The following is an 11,602-nucleotide window of genomic DNA, read 5'->3' as shown; positions in this document are numbered from 1 at the left end:
TGAGGTGTGCTTGGGAGTTGTAGTAATATGGAATGCTGGAAAAATGCCAGAGACTGTTAGTAAATATAGAATGCAGTGGAACAGCAGTTAGCTTATGTTCGTGATTTCAGAACTTATGTTCAGATTTCAGAAGTAAGCGTACATAATATAGCATGGGAAATAAAAAGATGACCGCGTTTAAGATTTGGATTTTAATTCCTGTCTTTTCCCTAAAGAAATTTAGTACAGGTAGTTTAGTAAAGGGGATTAAGCTGTCTTTGGTTGATATTATGAAAGGTCTCTCCACTTCTTACTCATCATATTTAAAATTTATTAGATCAGCCGACTGACTTTTCTATGAGAAAGCTGGCTTTGCTCTTTGTTTTCCATTTGGCAGGTGTTTTGTTGATATGTTTAGGGGGAAAGAAGAAAGTACAAGGTGCTGGAAATCCACAGCTGATTGTTAGAAGATGGAAACTTACATATTAGATCTTCTTAGGAAGCTGATCGGTCAGGAATGAGTTTTAGAAGTGACTTTGAAGCTTCTCTGTATGTCCTGTCCTCTTCTGCTGTAACTTATTCTATGAAAGGCCCTTAAAGTGTGTTTACAGAGCAAATATCCCTACAAATTGCTTTGGGCAATCGTGGGCACACTGGGATTCTTTATCACATCCGTAATTCCCTTGTTGTTTTGGCAAAGAACTTCCATGGGATGTAGCATCTCTCTGGTCTTTGAGACCACGCTCAGTCTAAAACACATCAAGGGCTGAAAAAGACAGGCTTGGGTGGGAATGTTCTTATAGAAGTGTGGGTTCAATTTTTTACCCCCAAAGAGCACCAGTGAGCTGAATAACTTCTCATCCCTCTTCTCTGCACTTTTTAGCCTTTCTCACACCCTCGCATGTCAGATCTATCTAAGGCTCCAAATTCCTTAGGTGCCACTGAGGTCACCTGGAGGCCCCTGCCCTACCTTGGCCTCAAAAACTCAACCCTTTCAGAATTCATTCTTTCTTTCATCATAGTGACAAATATTTATTTAGCGCCCTGCCACATCCAAAGGTGACTACAAATCTAAACCTGACATAGCTGTCTCCCTTCAAAATTCTTGTGGTGGGGACGCCTGGGTGGCTCAGTCAGTTAAACGTCCTGCTTCGGCTCAGGTCATGATCTCACGGTTCGTGGGTTCGAGCCCCGCATCAGACCCTGTGCTGACAGCTCAGAGCCTGGAGCTGCTTCAGATTTTGTGTCTCCCTCTCTCTTTGCCCCTCCCCGACTCGTGCTGTCTCTCTCTCTCAACAATTAATAGATGTTAAAAAAAAAAAAAGAAAAAAAGATTCTTGTTGGGGAGCTGAGACACACACGGGAGTTTCTCTGGTGTGAGGGAGACTGTGCTATGCCATCAGCTGTAGAGATGCAGCCATTTGGATTCTAAGACCCACAGCAATTGGGAATCAATTTCCACTGGAAAAAAGAACAGCTGCCTCACACCAGACACTGTAAGCATGTTATTGACTAAGATAAGGAAAAGGCCGCAACCTTCTTACCCACTTAGGATGGGCTCTGCATTGGGAGCGTTTCTTCTAATGATTGGCTCCTTTCTGCTCTAGGTGACGGTACACTGGAGGATGACAAGGTGGAGTGCTGGGACAATGCACGGTTCTACCCTTGGACTTGTCATCGCTTTGCATTCAACTCTGTGTTCTCTGCTTTGCCTGTTTTTTTGTTTTTAAGACTTTAGGTGGTCACGTACTCTGGTCCTTTCCACGGCTGCTTTGCTATCCTTTGAGCAAACTGGGCTTACTGTATGAGGGGGAAGAGGTAGGGGACCTTTATAGCCACTGAGTGCTCCACAGAAGCATTTTCTCATTTACTTCTCGCAGATGGGCAGAGTGGGTATTATCTTCACAGATGAGTAAACTGAGGCAGGGAATGGTTAAGTTGCTGGGTGTGCACTTAGGCCAGTTCCTGCAGGAAGATGTGCACATGTTCCCTTCCCTGAGCTAACTTTGGTTCTTAGAGAGGACCTTCTGTGCCCCTGACTTCACTCCTTCTGTCACATGGGTGTCCTTCCTTTCGGGGGAGCCTTTAACATGTACTTCCAATCCCTTCAGACAAAGACCCACCGAGCTGGAGAGGTCAGAGTTGTTGGTACTTTCCTTGTCCTTTTTTTTTTTTTTCACATTTGCTGCTGCTTCTTTTTTTTTTTTAATGTTTATTTGAGAGAGAGACAGTAAGTAGGAGAGGGACAGAGAGAGGGAGAGAGAAAGAGAATCCCAAGCAGGCTCTGCACTGTCAGCACAGAGCCTGATGTGGGGCTCAGTCCCATGAACCATGAGATCCTGACCTGAGCTGAAATCAAGAGTCCGACGCCCAATCGACTGAGCCACCCAAGCCACCCTTCACGTTTGCTTCTTACTCCCGGTGACTCTCGTCACTGAAGGGCTGGGGTCTAACTCTTTTATCCGATGCTACTTTTCTCACTAAGCTACATCTGTGAAAAAGAGGATCAGCAGATGATGTTTGGAAATTAGAATAAGAAGCTGTTTGTCTTGAAAAAAAAAAAAAAAACATCATGAGTCAGCCCTATCGGCTTTACTATCTGTACTAACCAAGAAAAGAGTCTGTTTCCTTAAACTTCCATGAATGGAAGCAACATTTGCAGCTTGCCCTTATTTACTTGATATGTTCTTGAAGAGGGGACAAATAAAACTCATCCTTTCAGTGACTTCAGTTTTTAAAAGAGTTTTCCATTAAACAAAACCAAATCTTATGGCAAATAGAATTGACGACCCCCTAGTTTGAGCTCTTTTGGAAAGCCAGTATCATCAGGAAAAATCTACGGTTTCATAAGCATGTGACCTTTTTATGAGAATCTGGCATTTTGTTCTAGGTTTTACAATGTTCATGTGATGAAGTGAATATCATGTGGCCCCTGAGAGCCACACAGGGAAAGTCGTTGGAGTCCCAGAGAGGACTTGTTTGTGATAGACTTCACATCCAGTTTCCCGTCTGGTAACATATCTTTTTTCTTTTTAATGTTTATTTATTTTTGAGAGAGAGACATGGTGTGAGTGGGGGAGGGGCAGAGAGAGGGGGAGACACAGAATCCGAAGCAGGCTCCAGGCTCTGAGCTGTCAGCACAGAGCCCGACGCGGGGCTCGAACTCACAAACCGCGAGATCATTAAGCTGAAGTCTGACGCTTAATCCACTGAGCCACCCAGGTGCTCCTGTCTGGTGGCATATCTTAATCCTCCCTCTCTCTGTCTATCAAGGACAAAGCAGAGGAAGGAGGCTTAAAACCCAGACGGTGCTGGGTCACGTGTATTGTAGAACTGTGTGCCTTTGTAAATAGTTAGGAGATGGACTCATGATACAAGTGCTATGGATTCTTTGAGAGCTTAAACATGGCGGTTAGGGGGGGCCTGGGTGGCTCAGTGAAGGGTCAGACTCTTGATTTCCACTCAGGTCATGATCTCATGGTTCAAGGGATAGAGCCCAGAGTGGAGCCTGCTTGGACTCTCTCTCTCTCTCTCTCTCTCTCTCTCTCTCTCTCTGCCTCTCCCCTACACATGTGCATGTGTGTTCTCTCTCAAAATAAATAAACATTTTTAAAAACACAGCAGATAATTCATAGACTATCAAAATGTTAACACTGAAAGGGACTAACAGATCATCTCCTCTAACCCTATTCTTACAGATTAGTGTCACACAGATGGTTTACCTGGAATCATTTAGGTGTGACCCATCCTAGAGGCAAGGGGTGTCTTAAATGAGCGCCTGGCAATTCTTTCCAGAAGCACAACCCTCCAACCGCATGAGTTCTGGGCGTAAATGCCATGAACTTTTAATTTAGGTGAAAGATGTGGGTGTTAAAGACGGAGAAAACATGTCTCTAGTTCTGGAAGAGTTTAGAGTCAGCCTTGCTAATACTATTAACACAAGTTTGATTGCTATGTTACAATAGGCAGAAATGATGTGGGAGTTCAGACAAAGAAAGGGAGGGATTAGAGAAGTCCATAGAAAGAGCCAGCTGCATTTTCAACCGAGCTGTAAGGACTATGTTTAGTGCCGGTATTGAGGGTTGCCTTTTGTTTTGTTTTTTTTTGTTCTCGTTCCTTTGATTACGAACATTTTTAGGTATACAGAAAAGCTGAAAGAACAGTGCAGTGAATATCTGTACGCCCACCATCCAGATTTAACAACTATTAATGTTTTGTAATGTTTGTTCGGCTCTGAATCTGTATATGTATGCATTGGGTTTTTAGCCATTTGTAAGTAAATTGTAGATATTATGACATTTTTACCCCTAGATATACCCACTGCCATCTCCTAAAGCATTCTGTTTACACAAGCACAATTCTACTATCAATAACAGAAGAGGGGCGCCTGGGCGGCTCCATCGATTGAGCATCCGCCTCTTGATTTCGTCTCAGGTCATGATCTCAAGGTGGTGGGATCAAGCCCTGTGTTGGGCTCTGCACTGAGAGCATAGGGCCTGCTTGAGGTTCTCTCTCTCTCTCTCTCTCTCTCTCTCTCTGCTCTTCTCCACTGCTTGTGCACTCCCTGTCTCTAAAAAAAAAAAAAAAACCAAGAAATTTATTAGTAATACATTGATATCATCTCATTTCTGTTCCCTATTTCAAATTTCCCTAATTGCCTCGTGTCTTTTATAGGTATCTTTTTAACCCTGGATTTGATTGAAGTTCACATATTGCATTTTATTTTTATAAGTCCTACATCTCTTTTACTCTAGAGCACCACACCCCCCTCCGGCACCCCCCCCCCCCCCCGCCATTCAATATTTTATGTCATGACATTGACTTTTCCGACCAATTTTCTTACAAATTTTTGTGGCTACCTTACCTAGCAAGTGTCTTGCAAATTGAAGACTTAAATAGCTTAAAAAATCTTAAAAAATCAGTATTTTCTAGGAGATACACTGCCAGATTGGCAGATGTTGCTTCTGACATACCATTTTTAGTAGCTAATCCATTTTAAGCTAATCTTTATTTGCAAAAGTAATCTAAGGTGATTGTAAAACGTTACAACACTTTAGAAATGTATAAAATACAGAGTGAGAGTTCTGTGTAATGTCACCTCTATGTGGCCCTAATGGTTAATTGTTTTAGGGAATTTACGTTCTTTCCCAGTACTTCATGTGTTTTTGTTTATTATACAAACTGCATTATCTGTGCATTTGGTGTGCAGTGTACTTTTTATTTCACTAACTGTGTGTTCTGGATGCGTCCTATGGAATATATAGCAGGGATTGTTTTTAATAGTGGCTGGGATAAAGGTGTACCCGGCTGGCCACATTCTTTCATAGGTGTTTAAGGTGAGGCACACCCAGATGTAAAGCGCCTAGCCCAGGATTAGAAGTGTGGCTTATGCCCACGGAGCAAATATTTCTTCTGTTTGAGGCTCCCTGGTTAATATACGAGTTGAATCTTGGTGTCTTCTGCCTTGTTCTTCAACAAGGTGAGGGAATGTGTAGCAGTCAACTCTTCAGGGTTCTGTATTTGAATCCTGACTTCTTTTTTTGCTTTTTGGGGTGGGTCCCTGTGTAGTCTTTCCTGCAGATATCAGGAGATCATCAGGTTGGTCTACCTTAGAGGTAAACATGACAGTCTGCCAACACAAAGTGATTTAGAAATGTTAATAGGTTTTACCAAGCCACAGTCTCTCGCATGTGTATTTTAAGCCATCATAAAACATACCTGTCATGCTAAGGAATGTGCCAGAGGGCAGGCATCAAAGACCGGCCGAGGGAGTCTGGGGAGTATGTTTTGCTCTGTTGTAGGGTTGTGCCCTGACAACCTCTGTGAGGCCTGGGGTACTGACAGGGAGTGGTTTCTAAATATTAAAGCCATTTTATTTATTAATTCAGGAATGCCTGTAAATAGTTACTCATATTTGCCCCTCTAAGTGTCAGGGGGCTCCGAGGTAATTCTTTGGATGAAAGGTGTGCAGTCAGGCTGGATCTGCTTGACTTAGGGAATGGAGTTAACACAACAATCACATGAGCAAGAGATAGTCTTTTGGGCTTAATGGGGAAGAGAAAGGTGAACAGAGAGGTTGTCTGAACATTTCTGGCTTCTTTGGAAGATAACGATGAAGAAACTCCCAGTGAGAGCAGAACAGTAAAAGCCACTTTTGCTGTTGTTTTCTTTTTGTGTTCTCCATGGCAGTGTCATCCCTTGAATTTGGTGGGACATGAGGGTGTAAGTACATCTCACTATTAGTTAAGTAAATTATCTTTAATTTGGTGGCAAGGCTTTTGCGTCAAGCATTTTGTAAAAGAACAAAATGATGGTAGGGCAGTTCCCCACATCTAACTGCCTGTTTGGTGAAGAAGAGCACAGAGTTGTGATAATAAATGCATTAGATTCATATATTTAAAACTTCTTCAAATGTAGAAAGTTGCTGACTTCCATTAAATGTGCATTCTCTTCATTTTCTATCATCCGTTCTAAGTGTATAAAGTAAATAACAAAATAAATATTAAGATAAAAATAAAGGTAAATAGTGTTAAGGTAAAGAAGGAGGCAGTGTTGCAAAGAGGGAGAAGGAACAAGATAAGATTCTAAGTTCAGGATCAGCCAGTCACGTAAATCATCGAGCTTCACTTCTTTCCCCTGTAAAAGGGGGGGATCAGAAAGCCTACGCCATCAGGCTGTTAATGAGGTTGAAACGAGAGGATCTATTTAGAAGTTACACAGTGTTCCAGTTCCATCGCTACTGCTTTCTTGAGTGGACAGGATGGTGCAGTGAAAAAAGCATGGGAATTCAAGGCCCATAGACGTTGGTTTGAATTCTGACGTTGCCATTCACCTTGTGCGTCTTTAGGTGAGGTCTTCTCATCTCTCTGATCCTCCGCGTCCTCAGCTGTCGAACGGATTTCATCAGCTCCCTCTTGAAAGATCAGGTAGAGCTCATGGGCTCCACCAAGAGGCTTGAGGGCTGCAGAGCTTGCTGGTTCTCGAACGTGGACGGCCGGCCGGCCGGGGGCGTGTGCTCGCGTGTGCGGATCGTACGCCGCGGCATCCGCAGCCTCCCTTGCAGCCAATGACCTTGCTGCTTTGCTTCTCTGTTCGCAGCGATCCTTCGGAGCGCCGCACCGGGCATGGACACCTTTCTCGGCGTCTGGAGGAGCACGTGCGGTAGTGTCATCACCCAGACACGAAGCTGCTAAGGCCATCTCAAGGGCGTGGGCGCCGGGATAGGAAGGCGGCGTCCGAGGGCCACGCAGCCATGCCTTTCGGCCTGAAGCTCCGTCGGACACGGCGCTACAACGTCCTGAGCAAGAACTGCTTTGTCACACGGATCCGCCTGCTGGACAGCAATGTGATCGAGTGCACGCTGTCGGTGGAGAGCACTGGGCAGGAGTGCCTGGAGGCCGTGGCCCAGAGGCTAGAGTTGCGAGAGGTAACAGCGGGTGTGGGCGGGCATCTGAGCCAGAACTCACTCAAGGGACTGGCCACCTGTCTCTTGGCACCTGCCGTGCTTTGCAGTCCCAGCCTCCTGTTTAAGAGGATCCTGTTGTCCTTGGCATAGGCTTGATCTCACAGCGTCAGTGGATCAGGAGGCCTGCTCCAATGCCGTGACAAGCAGGACCCCGCCTGGGGTGGCGGCTTCCCTTTTGTTACCTTCTATGAGGAGGTTGGACCCGGGGGGGGGGGGGGGCGTGGCCGTGTCACGTCCAAAGTCATTGTCTCTCTTTACAGCCGTGGAGCGGGTTGGCATTCCAGCTGAACATCTAGGAGAAAACGCCCACAGAGGGGATGGATGCAGCTGCTTTTAGTTTTTGTTTGTTTGTTTCTATATTTTCCTCTTCAAAGAGGGGGAAAAAAATGAAAAAGTATTTAAAGCGAGCATGACCAGCGAGGCTTTTTGTGGGCGCATATAAAATGGGCGTTTTGTTTCTTTCAGGATTCCTCATGACCCTCGTTTTCTTTCTGCTGTCTGTGAGCGTTTTAAGTTTTTTTATTTATTAAAAAATTTTTTCTTTTAATGTTTATTTATTTTTGAGAGAGAGAGAGACAGAACGCGAGCAGGGGAGGGTAGAGGAAGAGGGAGACACAGAATCCCAAGCAGACTCCAGGCTAGGCTCTGAGCTGTCAGCACAGCGCCCGACATGGGGCTCGAACTCCCAAACGGTGAGATCATGACCTGAACCGAAGTTGGACACCCAACCGACAGGCATTCCTAGACCTCTTTGGGCTTAAACAAAGCCAGGGTTGACCATGAAGGCAGTCATGTTATCACTCTTTAAAAGGAACTCTCCTGGGGCAGCATGTCCTTTGTAAGAAGCAAGCCCTTAGTCTTCCAGTCTTAATTCTTTGGTGAGAACCCTGCACACGCATATGCGTCCTGAGAGCCCCGGGGCAGAGTGGCCAGTGGGTCAGGTGGTATAATTCAGTGGTTGCCAGCACAGAAGGGACTGCAAGCCCCTGAGATTTGAGGAGCAGAAAAAGCTCTGTGGTTGTCCTGGGCCCTGTGACCACATTGCCCATTACCTCAGGGTGCTGGTTTGGGAGGTGGTGCCTTCTGGAGGTGATGGTGTTTGATGTCTTCCACACCCCTCATGACCCACCTTCTTCCACATGCACAAAGGAATTGGGGTCGGGGAAGTTCTTCTCCCCTTGGCATCCTCCACAGGCCAACTGTTGTATTCTTGGGGACAGTTTCACCTGAGTCCTTCTGTCTCCTGCCGGTCTTCGTGTTGATACTTCAGTTTCTGTGATCAGAGCTTCCTTTGAAGTTTCTTTTCCTGTATAGGGAGACTTTCCTGTCGCACAGCTACATGTGGCTTGGTAGCTGACCCAGCAAAATAAACATGGAAAAGGTGCTGCCTTTGCCCGTTGAGAGCTGGTTCCTTTTGGCTTATGAGTAGCACATTGGGGTATACATATTTAAAAATACGCGTGTGCATGGGCATAAAGGAAAAACCTTAATACTGGAGGTTGGTTGGTTAGAAGACTGGTCTAAATTTCTTGTGAAAATGTTCGTTCTAGATCGTTTACGAAAGATATGCACTGGTTCCACTTTTGAATATTCTCTGTAACTCACGGGGGAGTAACTATTCTTTGCATACATCGGGAGACAGTAGAGCACGTGCTGAAGGAGTTATAGGCTCGGTCTTTGGCCTCCTGGACTTGGGTTCAAGTTATAGTTGTGTCATTTGTTAGGTGTCCTTGGAAAAGTTACCGTGCTTCTCTGGGCATCGGTTTTCTCACCAATAAAGTGGAAATAATGATAACCTTACTTATCTTATGGGACTGTTGTAAATATTAAAAGAGATACAGTATGGAAAATGCATAGTGCTGCATCTAGTATTGACAACCGTCCCAATTTGAGAGTCTTAAAAATTTTTCATTGAAGAAAATCTTGAGCAACTGCAATGTGCCAGGCACTGTGTTAGGACTTGATGAGGGAAGATAAATAAGGTGTAATTTTGTCTTCAAGATATGCACGGGTGAGTAGGGGAATCCAGCATTTAAATAAGCAGTTAACGCTGAATGCGACCTAGGGGTGCCTGGGTGGCTCAGTCGGTTAAGCACCCGACTCTCGGTCTTGGCTCAGGTCATGATCTCACGGGTTCATGAGTTTGAACCCCTCATCAGGCTCTGCGCTGACCGTGTGGAGCCTGCTCGGGATTCTCTTTCTCTCTCTGCCCCTCCCCACTCTCTCTCTTTCTCTCTCTCAATAAATGAATAAACTTAAAAAAAACAACAATACAAGATTAAATGCAATCCATGCTAAAATGCAATGCAGGTGCAGGCCGGAAAGGCAGTAGCTCTTCTTAGACTTGTGCAGTACACAGTCTGTGCTGCTGACCACTGCGGCCCCGGGAGGGGAGAGGAAGTTTCAGTGAAGGATGAACAGAGCCGTCACTCTCTGAACGGGGACTTGAAGGATGCACAGGACTTCAGCAGGTGGCAAAGAAAGCAAGGCCATCCAGGGCCAGGGGAACTGGAGTCTTGAAGATCCAAGGATGCAAAAGCAGGTGCCATTCTTGGGGGCCAAGAAGGCATCTCTGTGAATCCCCAGGCAGAGTCTAAGGTGCATGCGGAGGCGGGTCTGGAGATGTGGACGGTAATAATTACTCTCAGCAGAGTATTGCTTCTCTCAGTGAGAGGGCAAAGGTCAGACCCAGATTAGCCCACAACTGTGTTGTCACAAAAGACAAAGCAGTGAAGTCTGGATTCTGCTGTCACGTGTCTGTTGCAGTGTGATTGATCTTCTAATGTGAAGGTGGGGTTGACATTTAATGCTGGCTTTATTTTGACATGCTCTAAATGGGTGCATTCACATTAGAGCAAATCACTTTCTTTTTTTTTTTTTTTTTGATTGTATGCTTTTGTTCTGTGACAGATGACATGGAAGGTATGGCCTTTTGTGAAACAATGCTATAGCTACTTTCAAACGAGAGGATGAGATCACGCAACCTCCTACTTTGTTCTTCATTTGCACACACACACCTGGAGGAGGAGTGCATTCTTTCCCCAGAAGCAGGAGGAGGAGGGGATGGACGCGGGGTCTGCTCTACTCGCTTGACTTTCTTTTTGTATTTGGGTCATTTTCCAAGTAGAGTTGATGGAGCTTGAGAGGAGAAAGTGGAAATCTATCTAAAATACAACAGAATGTTGAGTCTTTATTAAGGCTTGGAACTCAGATCTGGTGGGTATTTGGCTTTGCTGTTAGAAGGATTCTGTAGTTGGGGTGCCTGGGTGGTTCAGTCAGTTAAGTGTCCAACCTTGGCTCAGGTCATGATCTCACAGTCTGTGGGTTCGAGCCCCACGTCGGGCTCTGTGCTGACAGCTCAGACCCTGGAGCTTCTTCAGATTCTGTGTCTCCCTCTCTCTCTGCCGCTCTCCTGCTTGTACTTTGTCTTTCTCTATCTCTCAAGAATAAACATTGGGAGGCCTGGGTGACTCAGTCAGTTAAGCGTCTGACTTGTGCTCAGATCATGATCTTATGGTTTGTGGGTTCAAGCCCCACATTGGGCTCTTGTGCTGACAGCTTAGAGCCTGGAGCCTGCTTTGAATTCTGTGTCTCCCTCCGTCTCTCACCCTCCCCTGCTTGCACTTGTCTCTCTCTCAAAAATAAACATTAAAAAAAATTTAAAAAAGAATAATTGAACATTAAAAACAAAAATTTAGAAGTGTTCTGTAGATGTATCCTAGACATTTTAAGAGCTTTATCTTAGGAAAAGAAAATTAACTTTGGTTTAATTCTTGATCTACATTAATTATAATTTGTGTTTTGCCACTTCATTTAGTCATTTTAAAAATGGATTTTATTTTTTAAAGCTGTTTTAGCTCCATGGCAAAACCGAGTGGAACGCAGTGGAACATACCTCCTTCACCCCTCCCCCCACTCTTATCCCCTCCCCCACGCCAGAGTGGAACATGTGTTTCAGGCGATGAGCCCACATTAACACATCATCATCACCCTGATCCATCGTTTACATTAGGGTTCACTCATGGTGGTGTTCATTGTGTGGGTTTTGACAAATGTATGATGACATGTATCCATATGGTAGACTTTATGAGGCTCACATCTGGTTTTGAATGTATCGATGTGCTGCCATTTCAAATGGCATTTAGAGGACCCAGACCT

At 44.9% G+C, this 11,602-nt stretch overlaps 1 protein-coding gene across 2 annotated transcripts in view; it reads left to right on the top strand.

Annotated features, from left to right (window-relative positions):
- Positions 1 to 7,231: 7,231 nt before the first annotated feature.
- PTPN14 (protein tyrosine phosphatase non-receptor type 14) overlaps positions 7,232 to 11,602 on the top strand; it is a 109,574-nt gene continuing 105,203 nt past the window's right edge. For both annotated transcript variants that reach the window (XM_027074446.2, XM_027074448.2), the window contains exon 1: positions 7,232 to 7,405. In XM_027074446.2, coding sequence (XP_026930247.1) covers positions 7,232 to 7,405 — 174 coding nt within the window. The remainder of the gene's footprint in view (positions 7,406 to 11,602) is intronic.

This window comes from Acinonyx jubatus, chromosome E4 (genome assembly GCF_027475565.1).
Source record: "Acinonyx jubatus isolate Ajub_Pintada_27869175 chromosome E4, VMU_Ajub_asm_v1.0, whole genome shotgun sequence".
Classification (NCBI taxonomy): domain Eukaryota; kingdom Metazoa; phylum Chordata; class Mammalia; order Carnivora; family Felidae; genus Acinonyx; species Acinonyx jubatus.
The sequence above is the reverse complement of the archived record's forward strand: the minus strand, read 5'-3'. Positions and strand labels throughout refer to the sequence as shown.